The 19558-nt window shown below is 25.3% G+C and overlaps 1 protein-coding gene across 4 annotated transcripts; it reads right to left on the bottom strand.

Moving 5' to 3' along the window:
• Nucleotides 1-386: 386 nt before the first annotated feature.
• On the bottom strand, nucleotides 387-19125 carry LOC145838152 (uncharacterized). Of its 4 annotated transcripts, none has more exons than XM_082945703.1 (10): nucleotides 19049-19125; nucleotides 17935-18613; nucleotides 16087-16822; nucleotides 15728-15836; nucleotides 12772-12858; nucleotides 7851-7959; nucleotides 5598-5691; nucleotides 2793-3013; nucleotides 1552-1740; nucleotides 387-1035 (listed from the first exon to the last, which is right to left on the bottom strand). In XM_082945703.1, exons 2-10 carry the CDS (start codon nucleotides 18192-18194, stop codon nucleotides 864-866), a joined length of 1977 nt encoding a protein of 658 aa, XP_082801829.1. In that variant the 5' UTR covers nucleotides 18195-18613; nucleotides 19049-19125; the 3' UTR covers nucleotides 387-863. The 4 variants fall into 4 exon arrangements, with proteins under 4 accessions (XP_082801829.1, XP_082801828.1, XP_082801830.1 ...); XM_082945702.1 differs by having other exon boundaries at nucleotides 19042-19125; XM_082945704.1 differs by having other exon boundaries at nucleotides 17935-18194; nucleotides 19042-19112.
• Between the last annotated feature and the right edge of the window lie 433 nt (nucleotides 19126-19558).

Consider the following 19558-nt stretch of genomic DNA (forward strand, 5'->3'; position numbering starts at 1 on the left):
ATATTGGAAATTCTAATCCTTAACTTGTTAAACAGTTTTAAAATGCAATGATGTAAAAGCTTGGAAGTACCCTTGCTGAAAAGTCTGCCATGTATAGCCATGTTGGGAAATAAATCGTCCGAAGTTTTCTTAATCGTTAATATAGAGATTTAAGATATAATTTTATTACCATTTTAATTACTTTGTTTTATTTATTTTTCATTTAACAGTTAAAAAATTCTACAGATACTTAAAATAAATTATCATAATTAATATAGGTTTAAGATTTGAGTAAAAAAATTATGAATAAAAAAGAATTTGATTATGAGTAAGTATATATAGTAAGTAACAAATAGAAAAAAAACCTAAAAAAGAACAGTTTTTTGAGTTTGTTTATTAGTGGTAACACGAATTGTGAATGATTTATAAAATTTAAAATAAAAAATTACCTGAAAAACATACAATCATAAAATATATGAAAATTGTACTTTTTAAAAGCTTATTATATATAAATAACAATTTCATTACAAAATTTCACCAACACAAAAAAAATCAATTGTTGTATCGTCATAATAGCGCAAATAAAAAGAAAGACGGAATAAAAAAACTGCACTTTGAAATTAAAATATTTCATATTAGTAAACTCTCTCTGCCTGTGTGAAAACTGTGCAAGTGTGAAACTTAAGACTGATCTGATGCACAAACAATTTCAAAGCAGCACCGAAATTTTCATAAAAATTTTGCAATAAAAAAAAAGAAACAACGCGAATGTGCACCTGCGGGTTTGTTCTAACAAAAAGTTAAACTTTCAATAATTTATCCTATACGAACGAAACGAGAAAATACTCAAAACAAACTGCTCACGTGAAAAAATCACGAGACTTTCATATGTCCATGGGGTAAGAGAGGCCTTTTTTCTCGTGGCGAGTTTGCTGCTGCTGGTTTTGGCGGGTCGAGAACTGCCGTAGCTTTTTGGCGAGAACGGCGTTCTCCTGCTCCAGATCACGTGACTTCTTGTACAGCGACATGTAGTTGTCTTGCAGCTGCTTCTGGTATCTGCAAAAAATAAAAATGTTTAAATATTTTTACTATATAAAAAAAACAAGTTCACATAATGGTCATTAAGTTTATTTTAAAGGTATAACTAAGTCTAAAAATCTTAACAACCACATCAATCTAAAACCTGTTAAAGAAAGATTTCTTGTACTCGACCAAACTCTAAAATTTATAACAAAATAACAAGACGTAGATCATAATTTTATTAATAAATGACAATTTAAACTCTTTAAGATTTAAAAAAAATGACATACCTCTATAAGTAATTTGAGGTTTAAAATAACAAAAAAGTTAACACAAGGTCCCACATATAAAGATTCTGATTGAAACAAAAACTTTTATCAACTAGGATATGATTCCTAATTGCTAAATAGCCACACAAAACTAAGTTCAACACTTTTACTTAACTATAGATCGAAAAATAATTTGAAGAAAAAACCAGTGTGTTCAATCAACAAATATTACAACTTAAAATTGTGTGCGCCCCAATTTAATCAAACAAGAAAAAAATCCGACCTGACGACTCTCGCCTTGTCCTCCATCCACTGCCTCCGCTCCACCTCGAACCTCCTCCCCTCCTCCATCAGCCTTCCCTCCAGCATTCCGATCCTCTTCGCCATCTCCTCCCTCTCCTGTCCTCCTTCGTGGTGGTGGGGTGCTATCCGATGCTGCAACTCCTCGCACAAAATCTCCTTCTCCTCCAACCTGCACAGCATTACAGTTAATTTGTATGAAATTTCTATAGTTAGAATTGAAAGTAAAATGGGGATGGGTCAGTTTCTTCCAACCTGCATTTTTCAAAATGAATTTTTATGAAATTCGCCGGAAAGGGGAATTTCAAACAAAATATTAAAACTTTATAACCTGAGTTTTTGTCATAAGATAAAAGGAATGCTAACAAATTTAAAAAAAAAAATAAAACTATGTGTTTTAAAATTTAATAAATTTAAACGCCAAAGCTGCTATATTCCTGAGTGGGAAAAACTAATTTTACAAAATATTAAAAACTTTAAAGCAAAGTCTAAGTTTAGTTGTTGTCATGTGATAGATCGTCAAAGACTCATTAAAAAAAAATCTTTTTAACATTCACAAATATTTAATTATTTTAAAAGCCTAAGCTGCACTATGTGTTTGAATTCAGATCACTTTAAAAACTTTTACTGAGGTTCTCACATTATATTTTGTCAACAATTAAAAATTCGCATTTCATTAACTTTTCAAAATAATTTCAACATTAATGCACAAAAGGTATAAAAATACTTTCGCCTGCACTTAAATCAAATACTTGGCAGTCATGATTCTTAGCGTTATTTTAATTTGCTTGCAAAAATTGATTGAATTAAAATAGAAACGGCTTTCAACATTGCTTTGGCTGATGCTCAACACGTAAAAACAATGAAATAGTTTTTATATAAGAACTGTGCAAGTACAAGTTTTATAAAATAAAGTAGTAAAATAAAATTATGTCCTTTTATTACATTTTGATTCCTGATTATTAGACGGAAAAATAGTAAATTAACCTTATTTTTAGTTTCAATTAAGAAGCGCAGTGTACTTATCAGATATTTAATACGGATATTTAGATTTGCGTATTTGAACTACTTTCATTTAATTTTAAATCTTAACTCATAAATATTTCCCTCAAGTAAACTAATAATGCCTACAAATTTTTGAACTTTCGAGACAGAGGTAATAAATCAAAAGTGTTTCATAACATTAATCTTAAAGAATAAATATTTGAAAGTTCTAAAAAAAACCTCAAAACGACATCCTGCAGCTCGAGTTCTCTGGACTGAAGGGTGGCAAACAGGTCGTTGTACTTGGACTTGACCAGGGAGTTTTCGGCGTTTTTGATTTCTACCTGCGCGTTCAGCCGCATCAGCTGCTTTTCCATACTGCTCAAAAGATCGCCGTGAGACTTGCGCCTCACTTGCAACTGTTTGTGGGGCGACTCTTCGATGTGTTTTTCATCTTGTGCCTTTAAATAAACAATATAATTATAATTTATTTAAATTACAGCGAATTTATTTTGTTTGCAATCTGTCATTATGATTTAAATACAGAAAGAAAGCTAAATATCAAAGTTTCCCAAAGTGGGTGAAATGCTCATTGGGAGGCGTTTTTTGCTATCACGGGGCGTTAATTAGAAAGGCAGAGTAAAAGTAAATTGGTAACTAATTGGTAAAAGGGTGATATATTGTTAACGGAGCGATTTTTTTAATTTCCGCCAAGGGCACGTTTAGAAGAATGAGTTTGATAAACCCTGCTGTAGATAAACGAGCAGTAGATCTTTAAAATTTTGAACTAATTTGAATACTAGTATTTCTTTTAAAACTTCGACAGTTTAATTTTAAAAACTAACAGATATTTCTTAATAAACAAAGTTGAAGTTGTTCTACGAAAATAAGAAGTTAGAATAGGTATTATTTTACTAGGCAAAACTTAGATTATAAAGTTTGAGCTCGTTTTTATACTTAAATTGAATTTAGAAACTTTGAAGAAACACAACAAATAACTAAATATATTGATAAATTATTTGCATGGTATTAAAACAACCTTAAAAATAAGTATTTTAAAATTATCAAAAAAATCAAAACTGAAAAATTAAATCATAATGGAGACAAAAAACTTTTGTTTAACGTGAAATAAAAACTTTGAAAAATCACAAACGAACAAAAAATATTTGTTAGTTTACTATCAAAATATCAAATTTTAAGTATTAAATGTGAATACAAAACTAGAACTTCTTCGAATAAGATTATTTCAAAATCACGTATCAAGTTTATCTTAAATAAGTAAAATCAAAAACTAGTATATATATTTAATATAGAAATTTTTTATAAAACATTCATTCATCAAATTTCAAAGCTAAAGTTTAGCAGTTATATAGATAGCAAATCAATAGGTATTTAGAACCACAATAAAATATTTAATATAATAAAACAAAGCACGAAAATAAATAAGATCTTACACAATATACTATGAGAACAAAAAAATATAGAAGTTTATTATAATTAAGCTCATTGATTCATTCCATAAATGCAATATTACGGCTGTCAAATAACTAAATTGCAATTCGTCATAATTTTGAAGTTTGCCTCTGGCAATTTAATATTTCTAAAAGTATTTTCTCAATTAAATAAAAATTAAAAAAGAGTCCAAATAATTTAGGTTACTTAGAAATAACAATGATACAAAACCTCTAAAAAAAATTTTTAAACGACTCTTATCAACAGTTTAAATATATACTCTTTTAATTAATAATATTAATTGATAATTGAACTTTAAAACAGATTCAGAGCCGAAACAGAAAATACAACAACCTGTAATAATACAAAAAATAACCCGTGGAACTTTTGCTTTAGAATTTTTGGTGATCAAATAAAAAATTTTAAATTCAAACACAAACAAAAGAATTTTATTTAGTTGAGCAATACAAGTTATTTGAGTTCGAACTTTGCAGAACATAAAATGAACAAAAACAATAATAATATGACAGGTACTAATTAGATAAACTTTAAAGTTCTAGACACATATTTAAGTGAAAAAACCCACTTAATATAGGACAAATATGAATGAGCAACAAAATAATAGCTTTTTTAAGTGAACAACTAAAAAAACTAAATTTACATTTAAGTTATTGTTCACTAAATACTAAAATACAATCACCTTTCGTGTACATAAAATATTGTAGATTTGAATGTATCTTAAAGTTTTTTTTATTTAAAAAAACTCAAACCATTCAAACTTTAATTTCAAACCTTTATAATTATTACTAAACTCTAAAGACTTAACGTAATCAAGGTTGCCAATTTTTTCTAGGTTTTCTGAATTTAATCCAGGTTTTTAAAAAACAAGTTTTTTGGTCTATTAAATTTTCTATTTTTATAATAAAATAGTTTAAAATTCCACGTTTTTTAGTGATTTTAGCTCAAAAATCCATGTTTTTTTTTTTCAAAAGTTCTCAAATTTCCGGTTTGTTAGGGATTCAAGTTTTTTTAGCAAACCTGCATAATAAAACATTGATGATAGTTAGTTAAAGCTAAGAATAAATTGTACCAAAATTCGGATAATTACTAACCAGAATACATTATTTTTTATCAGCTAATTTTTTTAGAAGATGTAATCAGGTTTTGTCACACAAATATTAACGGTTAGGCAATTAAAAGTTATTAAAAATAAGTTTAAGCTAAATTGCATTTGATTAACATAATTATCAAGTTTTGGTAATCAGGTCTTTGTTTTCAGCAATAAATTAAACAAATTTAATTTAACTAATTTAGATACATAATTGTTATTATTCTCATATAACTGTATTCTTTATATATACATTTATTTATGGAGACATTAAGAAAATTCATAACAAAATAAAGTTATTTTTACTATTATGGAAACATTTACATTTAAAAAAAATTGACAAAAATGTTTCAAAGTCTTAATTAACTTACGTTTTTTTTTTTTTCTTATTTTAAATTAATTTAAAGTTAAGTACGCTATCTAAAAAATAAATTAATAATTATAAACCAAACTCTATTACAAGTAAAAACATTAATTTAACTAACATTGTTTTTTGATTTGTAATTTGAATACTTCGCTAAGTTTTCAACGACATATGAGTCATATCTTTGGACGTCGTTAATTTCCGTAGTGAAATTCCTGCATATAATTACAGTGTTAAAAATTGATCTAAAATCGTTGAAAAAAAACCGTATAAGTTTACAAGCTGTTAGATATTAATTACTTTTTAGAACAAGCCGAAAGTCGTGTGACATACAAAATGATGCTTAATTTTCATTTTTTTAGCTTTGAATATTACAATTGTTTGTTAGAATAAACAATAATCATTAATTAATTTTGAAACATATAACAACCATTAGAACTAAAAAATAATTTCTTATAAATAGATGCTTCAAATTAAATACATAAAAGTTTAATAACTTGACTTCAGTCAAGTTACGATGAGTAAGCATCACTAAATTTATTGTTGCTTTTTGTGATTTAGTAATTACTGTTATCTTTCGTTGTTTTCTGTATTTATTGGGAGTAAAAATTTTTATAAGTACACACCATTCTGAAACAATTCTAATAGAATTTTCTGTTCAAAGTTGTAAATGTCAAACAGGCAAAACTTACTGCATAAAGATATTTTGTTTGAAAAATATTTGCATTTGTAATTTACAACGACAGAAATTTAAATTAGGTTTGAGTTTTTAGTATTTTATAAATAACAACGCATAAAATATTAATTTAGATTTAGATAAAAATCACTGTTTAGAAATTTTTCAATTCATTATTTCAGATGTGTAAATACAATAAGTGAAACTAGTCAATATGATAAAAGGAAATAGTTGAATAAAGTTATAACAAAAACAATTTTTATCAATAAAACCAAACATAGGTCGTTATCCATAATTGTTGCATAATGGCTTTTCTTTATAAAAAACAACTTTTCTCTGCTGTTGTAAACTTCATTTCACAATAACATTTTTATCACAGCAAGGCGTAGAGCTTGAGCTTACAAAAAAAAGAGTATAGAATTTCAACTTTTACTAAAAATTATATCAGTTATGAATAAATTTAAAATATTATGCATATGCATATAAAAACAAAATTTTAAATTGTTTAACAACATTTAAAGTACATTTGGGTTTCAGAATTATACTGAAAAAAAAACTTGACTATTCTAATTTTTATTTTTTTGAGTAACGTGGATTTTATGTTGAAATGCTTGTATTACAACTATATTTATGATGAAACATAGATATTAGAGATAGTACACTGTAGTCGAATATACCGTAGAACAAGGATACATAAAGATTTCAAAAGATAGCATTGATAAGGTTTAAAAGTTTATACAAAATTTGGCAAAGTACACTATAACTAGTTATGTGTATACCGTTAGAATTGATTTGGAAACAATTAGCTTATTTTAACTGGCTTATAAACTAATTTACAAAAGTTTGAACGTTTTGTACAATAAAAATAGATACAAAGAATGTACTTAAGAAATCCCTAGCAATAAATACGAAAGCTAATTACATTCAGCACTGTCACATAAAACTAAATACTTAAACTTATGCAAGAAACCTTCAATTTTTTCACATGCCAAAAACACAAGGAATTTCAATACCTGTGATACTGTAATGTGTTGCAAGTTGTGAAAAGAACTTGACGTTAGTGGAAAAATATAAATCAAATGTTATCTTTATACGGACTCAAGCGCAAGTCGTACAACAGAATTTTTGATTTTTTATAATTTAAAGTTTTTAATCATGTCCTTGATAATTAAAAAAAGCAGTATAATTTTAATTAGTTTAAGTAGTTTATACTTAGTAAATTAGTTCTAAAATGTGTGAAATTTTTGTTTTGTTAAATTAAGATTACATTAGTAGGATCAAAGGGCAGTTTATTTTTTGTTTTTAACTTAACTTAAATAATTAATAAATCTTACAGATTTTAATTTTTTAGTACCATAGAAGTATGCCTGATAAACTTTTTTATAAAACCTTTATCGTATTTTTAATCAGGATGAAATATAAGGCATGATTTTTATAAAAATCCTAAACTAAAAAAAAAACAAAACAGAACTTGATAGTCAATACTAGCACACAAAAAAAGTAAGACAGCTTTAACACAAGTTTAGTGTAAAAAAAACACAGGAATCTCTCAAATAAACATGTATATATTTCATACATCTGAACGATTTTTAAACATGCAAAGTAATGCCTCAGCAATTCATAATTTGTAAAGCTAACATTACGTTTATAGAGCCAAATAACCTCGCAAAAATCAGCAATCAATCAATTCTAGCTCACCTATTATTGGAAGGCAGAACGTTGTTGGCGCTTTTTCTTTTGCTGCTAACGCAGGCTTCATTTTCAGGCGATGTTTTTGTCGCCTCGTTGCTGTCCGACGAATTTCTGCCTGTTCGTGTTACATGCTTCATTAGTTGTTGTTTTCCTTTTGTCAACAATTTGTTTGTGTGCTTTTTTAACGGAGAGTAAAGAATTTGACAATGGTTTTTAACGATGAAAGAACTATATTTTTAAGGTTGTTTTTGTCAACGCTTTCACGGAAAATAAGTAGCGCTGCTTAGTTTTGTGTGCTTGTAAGAAATACCATGTAGTGAAATTCAGTAATAAAAATACAATGAATAGAAACATATTTAAACATTTTCTTAAACTGATTTAAAATGTTCATGTAAATGACAAATTAGTAGTTAAACAAGTTTTTTTTAAGTTTCAACAAGATAATCTTTAGAAATTTTAACATTTTAAAACTCAACAACGCTTCTAAAATTTTACCTAGAAGAATATCGAACTTAAACACCACGTGAAGTGTTTAAATAAACAAAAAAGCAGTAATAAAATATTCAAGCATGGAATTTCCGAATGAAACTTAATATAAATATTTGATAAATTTCAAACATCTCAAACTTCTTTATTTAACTAAAACCATTTATACACTTACAGTCTTAAGTTCACCTACTTTATAAACAAAATTGTAAAATTATGTTCAACTATATTGAGAGGAAAATTAAAAACATAAATAAACAAAACATTCACTTGTTTACAAACTACCAGGTATTGACAATTGTTTATTGTTACATCTACAACTTTGTAAAGATTTAAATCAAGTTTTTTCTATACTTATTTTTTTACTAAAATGTGTATACATTTACATTTCAAAAACTGAAATTAAAATTAGGTGATTTTGAAATAGTATATTATTAATACAAAATCAATATTATACAGTGATTATAATTCTTTTACCAACGATTACTTTTAAAAATTTTTTGAAATAGATTTTGATCGGTCTACTTCATTTTAATTCCAAAAATATGAAAATGATTAGTTTTGGTTAAAATATTTGTACTTAAACTGTTTTTAATTTTATGAGCAACTTTTTGAACGTACTGATTTACATTTATGTTGAAATTTAATCACAATAACTATGTTTTAATGGTTGTTTACAAAACAACATGTTTAATATATTGACGTTTTTAATTATAGTTTTGTTAACTTAATAAACAAGTACAAAAACAACTTTAAATTGGGTTAAGTAAATGTATTAGTAACTAATAATAGAATCATGTAATTTTCTAAGTATTTTGAACAATAAAACTTGCATCCAAAACATATTCTTTCAATAGTTAATTATCAGATATAATACAACAACAAAAAAATCCATATGAATTAGACTAACTCATTTAAAATCTACTACTTTTTAGGAATAGAGTATTTAAATTTTTAATTCACAGAATGATAAGGAAAGTTTAATCACTTAATTTTCCGAAAAAAAAATATTTTAAAGTTCTGAAAGACTAAATCAGCAACTTAATCAGAGTTAAAACAATAATCCAAATATAAGGAAAAAAAAGCAGTTTTGTAAATATAAAAGTATACGTCTTTATGGTTGATGAAAGAAGTCCTTAATTTTTAAAAGACAAAATATATATATTCAGAATAAGATGTAACGTTATAAGGCGTTAAATCCTGGAGATCCTGATAAGCTAAGCTTATCGGAATGTATATCACAGATTTTCTTGTGCTATTTTTAATCAGTAAACATTTTTTAATTATCAGTACTTATCTTATACAGTTCTAATAATTAACGAAAAACAAAGAAATTCTAAAAAGTACAAGTCCTTGGTGTTTTAATTTAAATTTATATCATTGATACTGAAACACAAAAGTTAAGGCTACTAAGGAAGTTAAATTTTCAGAATTTAAATGAGCAAATATACTATGAAAAATAGCATACTTTAACCTTCTAAATGTCCTCAATTTTGATTTGTTTACTTGTACCTAACATAAAATAACAAAGTATTTGTCCGTTATCAATCTTTGATCTTTCTGCAGTACAACATACTCCCTATAAAGAATGCCTCTTTAAAAGCATTCGAAAGATACACACTGTTATTTCATGCATTATTATTTTGGAAGCGTTTTATCAGCAAATAGATACACCTAAATTTTTAATTAAAATTTTTACCGTTATTTAAATAAGATTACTTAATACATTAAACTTAATAACTTCTTAATAGAAGATGCAAAATAAGGTTTTACAGATTATTTTAGTTCAGGTGTTTCTTCTACTGTATTTTAAGGCAATAGTTCTAAACTGTATAAATGTTATTATTAAATACCCCTAAATCAACTACTTGCTAAAAAAAAAACTTTTTTTGTAAAGTTTTAACTTTTGTTTAAAAATTTCTAGTAAGTTTATAAACTTTTTTATATAAGAAACGCTTAAATTTTTTTAAAGTTTACATCAACAAATTTTAACATTGTTATTTTTTATAAAAGTTAAAGTATTTCTTTCAAAAAGTTATTTATAGTATATACCGTAGGCTTTGAAATAGTTTATTTTTATAGTATTTTTACTAATATTATTATTATCTTAGTATAATTGGTCTGAAAAATTAAACATTAGAACATTTTTGACGACTAAATAAAATTGTAATAGTTAGAATTATAATTCAAACAAAGCTTTTTGAATACTTAAAATAAAAAGCTTTTATTAACATACAATGCTAAAATTAGTATACAGAAATGTATTCGCAACTAAACTATAGTGATAACATAGTCTTGCTAGAACTAAAGAGACCGTTTTTTTTACACTACTAAATTATTAAACCCTATTTTCATGTACATTGCAAACAAATTTATTTTCAGTTTATTTTAGTTAAGTCCATAAATAGTTTCAAAAATATTTTCTTGACAGTATCAAAAAATGCAAAAATTTTTCTCCAATGCAAAGCAACAACCATGCTACATTCATTTAAGCAGTAGACTTTGTTTAAGAAATTACTCTTATGTGTGCTCTAAAAGCTTTAACTTTTTGTTTTCAGATAAATAAACAGGAGAGACCGTGATCCCACTGTTTATCATTACAAAGTTAAGAAAACATAAACGCAGCAACACTATACACACAACAAATTTATTGTTTCAACAATGTTTCATTCAATCAATAAGACTAACGAGATCCTCATTTATAATCAACGTTTTATCCGAACAGAATATACAAACAACAATAGTTGCCAAAAGTTTCGGCTTTTTTCAACATTTTTACACAACACAACTCTGTGTCGAGCTCTGACTTTCTTCACGCTTGACCGGCTGCGACATGTGTTTAGCAAAAACTTTTGGTTGCTTCGCGCTGATCTTTCTTCGCCGGACAACTTTCGCATCGAACTACTCAAAAAATTCGTGCGGAACAGCTAATCAATACAGCCAGCAATTGAACGGCTTCTCGCACTTTTTAAAACGTATCATATCTTACGCAGCCTTTAAATGTTATAATTGAACTTGTTGGCTGCAGCCGGGATGCAATAGCTGGGGCATTGTATGTCTGATTTAAAATAATTTATTTTTTTGTTGGTCTTTAATGAAGAAAAATTAAAAATTCAGTAACCTAAAATAAAAAGCTTTCGTAAGTTAAATGTAAAATACCTTTTAAGAAAACAAAAGCTTAAGCATAACCCTTAAATATGTGTATTAAAAAAAATATTGATATAAATGTATAATTAAAGTGCATTATAAAAAATAATAATGTAAATTTACCAATTTAAAAGCATATAAATTGCAGCTTGGTTATGACAGTAAAATTTTCAAACAAAAATTGCAAAATGTAAGAGTTTTTATTTAAGTAATTTTTAAACCAAAAAAACTTTTTTTTTGGTCGAAAATTTAGCTTTGATAAAAAACTTAAAAACCACAACGGAATTAAATCTCCGAGAGAAAACAAAACACACATTCAAAGAAATCGTTTTGATAAAGCTTATTACACGAAAAGGGAGCAACGATGAACAATTTTTATCGAAAAGGTAAAATGTCAGAGTGCAGCAAAAATGAACGATCTACGTCAGCAAAATGTTCTCTCAAAAATATTGATTCGCTACTAATGCATCTGTACATTATGAAGCTACTAGTTCAATATTTATTGCATGTTTATAATTGCAATCGGGTGAATATTTTTATAATTTTTTTGTAAAAACTTGCTTCATTGGAAGCGAAAATGCTATATTAAAACTAAAGTATTTTTTTGATTTCCGACAGTTCTAATTAAATTTTCATACAATAAAATAATAACTTTGTCAATAAATTAATCCGTTAAAATATAAAAAAAAAGTAAACCTTTATATTTAAAATACAAAGCAATAGAATTCAAATTATGCATTAAAAATAAATTAATTATGTTATCTAGAGACAATAACAACTAAAAAATATTTAAAGATAAACACAACATCAAAGTTTTGAAAGTTCAACTTTTTTTATTTAGTTAAATCTTTAAATCTTATATAACACTTGAGTATCTATTAAAGTTGTTATTATAATTTTCATAATAACGTTTAATCTTTTTTGGATTTATTTAATTTAAAGTTAAGTTACATCTGTAAATAAGGTAAATATACTACTATATGTTTTAGTATTTTATAAATAATAGACTTTTATGATGTAAAGTAACTGTAACTATAATACTGTAATGATACTAAATTTAAGAAATTTACTTTTATGTTACTATTAGTAAGAGAGCTATAATTTAAATTAAAAAAAAGTTTTACAACGACATTAAATATAAAAACATAACAGCTATGATTCATTTTAGAACTTTAAAAATAATGTTTAAAACTATATACAAATTTGATCAATATTTTTTATTGTGACTGTTTTAAAGAACAAATTAAGAAGAAAAATTAATTGAAATAGTATTAAGTTCAAATAAAATTTTTACCTGAACACAAAAGGCCGGAATCTGAATTCGACTCACTGGCACTGCTTTTTCGTTGTGAATAATTTATGTCTTGATTTGCTGTTTTATCTGAAATCAAAAAAAAAATTGAATAACACAGTTAGAACGATTTACGTTATTACTAATACTTGAAACAAAACTTAGTTTAATTTTTAATAACTTCATAGCAAAACATTTAAATACAACTTGTGATAAATTAACATCATTTATGCAATTAAACTAAATTAACTTAATTAAAGTCGTAGTGAATGATACAGAAACTTTAAAACAAGTGCAGCGTCAAACCAAAAAATTCGTGAAAAACTAATTTGAAAGGTCTTGTAAATTTTCACGTATGAAATTTTAACTAGTTCATTAAAATGTTCACTTGCTTTCACTCGCTCAACAATAATCCCAATACAAACTACTTGTCCGTGCTTAAGACAGAAAAATTGAATGCTCTTTATTACAGAATATTTTAATATTTACATTAGTTGTACAATCATTGTGCTATTAAGATATAACTAAACATGAATTTTTAAATATTGAAAACGACAAGTAACCTACTTCAGTCAATAACTATTGATTTTATTGTTTTAGATACTCCTTGTTTCTACATAATCGCTTTTATAATTTTTTTGTTTAGATTAAATAACAAAACAAAATAAGTTATTTTTTAACACTCAGTATAGCCAACTTCGGCTGATAGCGGGTCTAACAAAATAAATTTTACATTAACAATTAATTCATAGAAAAAGAAAACTTTAATTTTTGTTCTTACATTGAATTATTTATACTTAAAAATACATACTACTTTTAAACATATTTTATTAGCCAATTAACAAATAATTATCTTATTTTTATAGGCAAATGTTATTAAAGTCAATAAAATGTTTCTAAATTTTTATTTTTAATTCGTTCACTAAAGTTAAAGTCCTTTTAAGTTTTTTACAAACTTACACAAAACCAACAACATATTAAACTTAATTTTTTAACAAGAATTAGAATTTTCAAGATGAATTTTTATAGAAAAAATGTAAATTGGTAAAACAGTTAGTGTGTCATTATAATATTTCACTCTAAACTAAAAAATTAATGATAAAGTTTAGATTTTTATAAAGTTTTACATTTTGAGCACCTAAAACAGCTATTAGGTTTCTTTATAAGTTCTGAATTATAATTAATTTATATAAACAAGAGTATTTTACACTGAAGTTAATCAAACCTAGTAAAAAATTCTAATTTTAATCTCGACAAAATAAATTAAAGATTGGAAACACTTTTGGTCAATCATTTAAGTATAATTGTTTTCAATTCAGAAGCAAAAAAAAAAATTATTTTTTGAGTAAAAAAAGTAGAAAGATTCAGATGTTTATCTTTGTAAATTAAGATATTTTTTATTGAACAACTTTAAACCTATAAAATAAATGTACTCACTACTCTAATAAATTCTAAAATTTAATAAGTAGGTCTGCTCTTACACGATTTTTATGCTCAGTTGTATTGTATGTAAATTTATTGTTCAAACAGGCTGTAGCGCTTAAGTAAGGGGAAAAATTCCTGGGTGGAATTAAAGTTTTTTTTTACATATAAAAGCTTTATAGTTATGTAGATATTCTAAGTTACTTCAAGAGGAGGTTAAATATATCAATTAACATTTTTAATTTAAACATTTATATAAACTTAAGTTATGGGTGTTTAATAAAATTCAGTTCACATCTTAAAAATTTATGTAAACATTTATAGACACTTTATGAATGCAATATATAAATTTATTTTCAAATTTTTACAAAAATTCAGTTTTAATTGCATCAAGAAAATTAAAACTTTCACTAAAGCTAAAAAAAATTCACTAAGTTTAAAATATTACACCTTAATGTTTTGTTATAAAGATTTTTAAGTATGATTTTATGAAATATGAAAAAGAACTCTATTGGTTTAGAAATTTCTTTTTTATTAGAATTTCATAATTATTTTTCGTGTAAACGTAAATAAATAAAAATTTCATTGAGACGTAGTGTTCAATTTGTATGGGCAAGACTCAGTAGACTTAGTTTATAATTAACAAATTAAAGTACTTGAATTACAAAAGGGTGCAAAACTATTCAAATTTGGACAACTTAATTTTTTTTGAAATGTTAAAAAAAGTAATATATAGTTTATAAAATAAATAAAGCAGTTATAGACCTTACTAATACTTTTTTTTATTTTTTAACAAAAATTTTAAAAATGAGATATGACAAAAATAAATTTTTAAATAATTTTAATTATTTGAAGTTCTTTAACTTCTTATAAAAACTTTTTTTCAAAGTTTTCTTTCTATCATAATCTTGTTAATATCTTTGAGATATGACCTCTTAAACATCTTTTTAAGAAACTGATTTGTCCAAATTTGAATTGTCATGTAACCATTACAAAATACTTTACTATGTGTTTATTTTGTATTTACAAAAGCAAATAATCGCTGATACAGAAAGTAAGTTTTTATATAAAAAATACCTCTGTTCACGCCTTCATATACTTAGTTTAAATAATCTTAGATTAAAGATAACTATGTAGCAGTATAATAGCTGTGTCAAATTGCAACCAAATTTGTCTTTTTTATATAACAAATTAAACACGAGCATTATTTGTGTACTATGAAATTGATAAAAATAGGGAAAACTGTAACAATATGTTTGTTAATTACCAGAAACAACACACTGTTACCAAAATTTTTATTTAACTTTATTTTAGACATTGCAATACAAATGTAAGTAAACCATTTTTATATCATACATAAAAAAATAATTTATTAAAAACATAAATTAATTGAAACCATTTATGCAAAAATCACTTATAAAAATTAAGATATTTTTCTTTATCAGATAATAATAAAACACAAGTATATAACTTGTTTTTATTTATTTGACTCTTTTTTCTAAAATATTTTTAAAAAGTTTTAGCTTATAAAACGAACTTTGATACTTTGATAGAGCATTGTAATCATTGACAGGATTTTTTACTTTATTTCTTTTCGCAACGACTTTAAAGGCAGTTGGTCTCAGCACAATTGAATCAAAAGGGTTCTGAAAGTTAATAAATTTATTTAAAACAAATCTATGTATGACACATATTACACAGTTATTTTTTTTACTATTAAAATACTTATTATTTATATTGCTTTGATACTAGTTTTTGTATATTAGTTTAATTTCAACAGACTTAAATTATATATATAGTTTAAAACAAGTAGAAAATAGGTCAGATTTTTTAAAATTAATTAAACAAAGTATACATTATAAGTACAAAACAAATTCTAGAAACTTAAAAACTAGCTTGAGATAGATACATGCCAGATACAGGAGCGATTTTTGGTGGTTCGGAAGCAAGAACATTGAAGTTCTGTTTTTTCATTGGACTTCTACTTTTCGCTGACAAGTCAATTGAAGACGAGCTGCTGCCAACTTTGTTTTGGTTCGGCACAAGTTTGTTATTTTCGTGTGCTTTGTTCAATCTCTCAGCTTTTCCCGATGATGGCAAAACGTCCATTGACGACGAGCCTGCCACGTAAAACACTGGCTGGTGATGCTTTGAAGACGCCTTGACCGGCTTGTATCGCGAAGGCTGCGCATTCTTGTCACGCAACGCGCTCCAACTTTCCTTTGCCCTGGTGATTGCAGCCGCCCTGTTCAAGTCGGAGTAATCTGAACTGACGGTCAAGTAAGCCTCGTTGCTTTCTCTGCGCGATTTATTAGTTTTAACACTTTTCACCTGAGCTAGATTCTCACAAACTGTTCTTTTTTGTGTTTTTGACACATTGGCTGAAGGACTTGGATAATCCACAAAAGCCTCATCTGAGTTTTTATTTTCGAAATTTTGTGAACAAGCAATGTTGCTAGAGTACTTCACTGCCTTTTTCTCCGACTTTAATTGATGTTTATCAATATTTTTAGTTGCCAAATTCTTATGTAAATTGAACTTGTCTTTTTTCTTTTGCTTTGATGTAAAATTTTCATCACCCTCATTTTTTGCTTTGTGCTTCTTTTTAAAAATATGATCCTTGTCTGATTTCCTGTTTAAGTAAAGATACTTTGAAAATTACTAAAAAATCAGTTTTAAAACTGAGATTATAAACTCATTGTATAGCAAATACTTTAACATTTTTTGAATTCTATTTAAATAAGCAGAATTAAAAATGTTACAAACAAAAGATCTTTTTCTAGTAGCTTTAGTTGTAAAATTTAAGACAGTCTTTTTAATAATCTTAAAAGCTTTTTTTTTCCTCTAGTTACTAGAGCCTAGTATTTAAAGTGATAAAATTAAATGAGTTTTGCATAAACAAATAATCAAACACTCTGTAAATCAATAAAATTGTTCATATAAACGTTTTAACAATATTTTATAATAAACTAAATGATTTTATCAACAGTACAAGTTTAGTAAAACTTCTTATATTTTTACGCAAAAATAAATTATTATCTGATATATTAGTTGCTCTAAACAGTTGTTTAAGTTTTATTGTTAATTATTACTTTTTGTTCTATTAAATTATTACAAATAAAACAATAATCGAAAGCTGAATACATTATTTTCTTAATTACATGAAACTATAATAATCACAACAAAGAACAAAAATATGTAATTCAGTAATTTTTATATATCTAATAAATCATATCTTACTAAATATTTTTTTACATAGTGATTAATGTTTTAGGAACTAATTAGCTTCTACTGATGAAAAAACTATAAGGTAAAACACTTTATTTTCTAGCATATAGTATTGTTACATTTTTAGTAATATTATACACGTCTTTAAATGTAAATATAAATTTACTCAAAAGTACAAAATGTGTATGATTTATTTTTCTAGTAAACTTTTTACCTAATATTTAAGTAACTATTATTAAAAATAGCTTTTTTTTTCTAAATTTTATTGTCAATATATTATTAAAGTGTAAACATATGAATTTTATAAACAAAGCCTTTTTTTTAACAAATTTACATTATGGACACTAAATACAAAAATTATCTATAGAAATTGTTTTTAAAACAACACAAAATTGTAAGTAGCTAACTATTTTTGTCCATCAAAACTTTATTAAGATGATTTTTTTATTAAAAATTTTTAGAAAACATCATATTATTATTAGTATTATAATTTATTTGTAAAGATAAAATACTTACTTTTTTGGTGTGGAATGACCAATTCCTTGTTTAGCTTTATTTGAACATACTTTTTCAGAACTTCCCCAGATGAATGACTTAAAACTTAGTTTATCAAAAGACGAGCGCAAACGTTCTCGGACACTAATATGCTGCGTTGACCTGCTATTCACCGGTGCATTTTGCATTTCAAACCCCCCATTATCACTGTTGAAGCTTGAATGTCGCTGCTTCATAGACTTTGATTGTTTGCTTGCAATATTTCCGTGAGAGGCTGACATCTTAAAAGAAGACTTTTGAGTAGTACTATCAGTTTTTAAATAGCTATTAACAGTATTGCCTATGAAACTATAAGAATATCAAGATTTAAAAAGTTTTATTGTGTTGCCAAAACACTCTTACTATGATCAAATTGAATGTAGTCAACAGGTCAGGAATCTAGGCCAAGTAAATTAATTTTGTTAAGAACTAATCATATACAGTTACTTTTTTGTAGAAAGTGAAATATACTGATTAGTTATATTTGATTTTGGAAGGATGCTCTGTTCGAAAAAAGAACTGATGAGAACTATCACTAAAAAAGTGAAAATAATTGCTTGTTGAACTTATTTTAAAACTCAGTGGTACTTAAAGCTTTTTGTAAAAGAGCACTTGAAAAACAATAATAGATTAATTCCATTATCTTCAACAAAAGATGGATCTGTAAAAAAGTTAATAAGTATTAATGAACAATTAATTTATTTGCTAGTATATCAAATTAGTATATTTAACCATATTTTAGTAATATTTAAATGAATCACATATCTTTATAGATTCCATTTAATACAAAAGCATGATATCTTTAGATTATATAATATAATGCTTAAATTTATATAAATATCTACAAGTGGAAATTTTTCAAAACTAATAATTTTATTTTCAACTTTTATCAAAAAAAAAAAAACCTAGTTTACCTCTCAAGTTTTAACAAAAACCAAAAAATTAGTACAAAATCAATTAATCAAAAAAAAATAGTTTGCTTGAGATAGTCTGGGTGTACAGAAACTCTGATAATAATATAATAATAAAGTTTTAAATACATGTTAATTTCCTAAATTCAATTGTTTATTTAATTCTATAATAACCTACCACTAACTAGTTCATAAGTGGTAGTTTGATTTTTTGTTCCAAAATTCTTTCAAACTTTTTTATAACTTTTTGTGTTTAAAACCTGTAACATTTATTGTAAGAACTTCGAACAAAGGCTTTAAAGATATATTTCATGTAAAACTGAGAAAACTATCACTTAAGAAATACTAACAAATATAACAATAATAATTTCAAAATTACAAATTAGTTATTAAAATGTATTTTATTTAATTTCAAAGACCCATTACTTTTAAAAATTTCTAGCACTGAAAATATACATAAATAACATTTAATCCTAAAGCAGTCTTATACATCTAATCTAAAATAATATTGAATGATTACTTTAAGTTTTGGAATTATTTACAAAAAGAAACACTATTTTTTTTACATCTAATTATTTTTAATGTTGAATAAATAATACACATAACAATAAATTAATACTAGAATAAAGTATAAAATGTAAAACAAGCATATTTTAATATATTAAATATTTAAAATTTAATGATATTTACATTAC

The sequence above is a fragment of the Thalia democratica genome, chromosome 6 (assembly GCF_965202585.1).
Source record: "Thalia democratica chromosome 6, ktThaDemo2.hap1.1, whole genome shotgun sequence".
Classification (NCBI taxonomy): Eukaryota; Metazoa; Chordata; class Thaliacea; order Salpida; family Salpidae; genus Thalia; species Thalia democratica.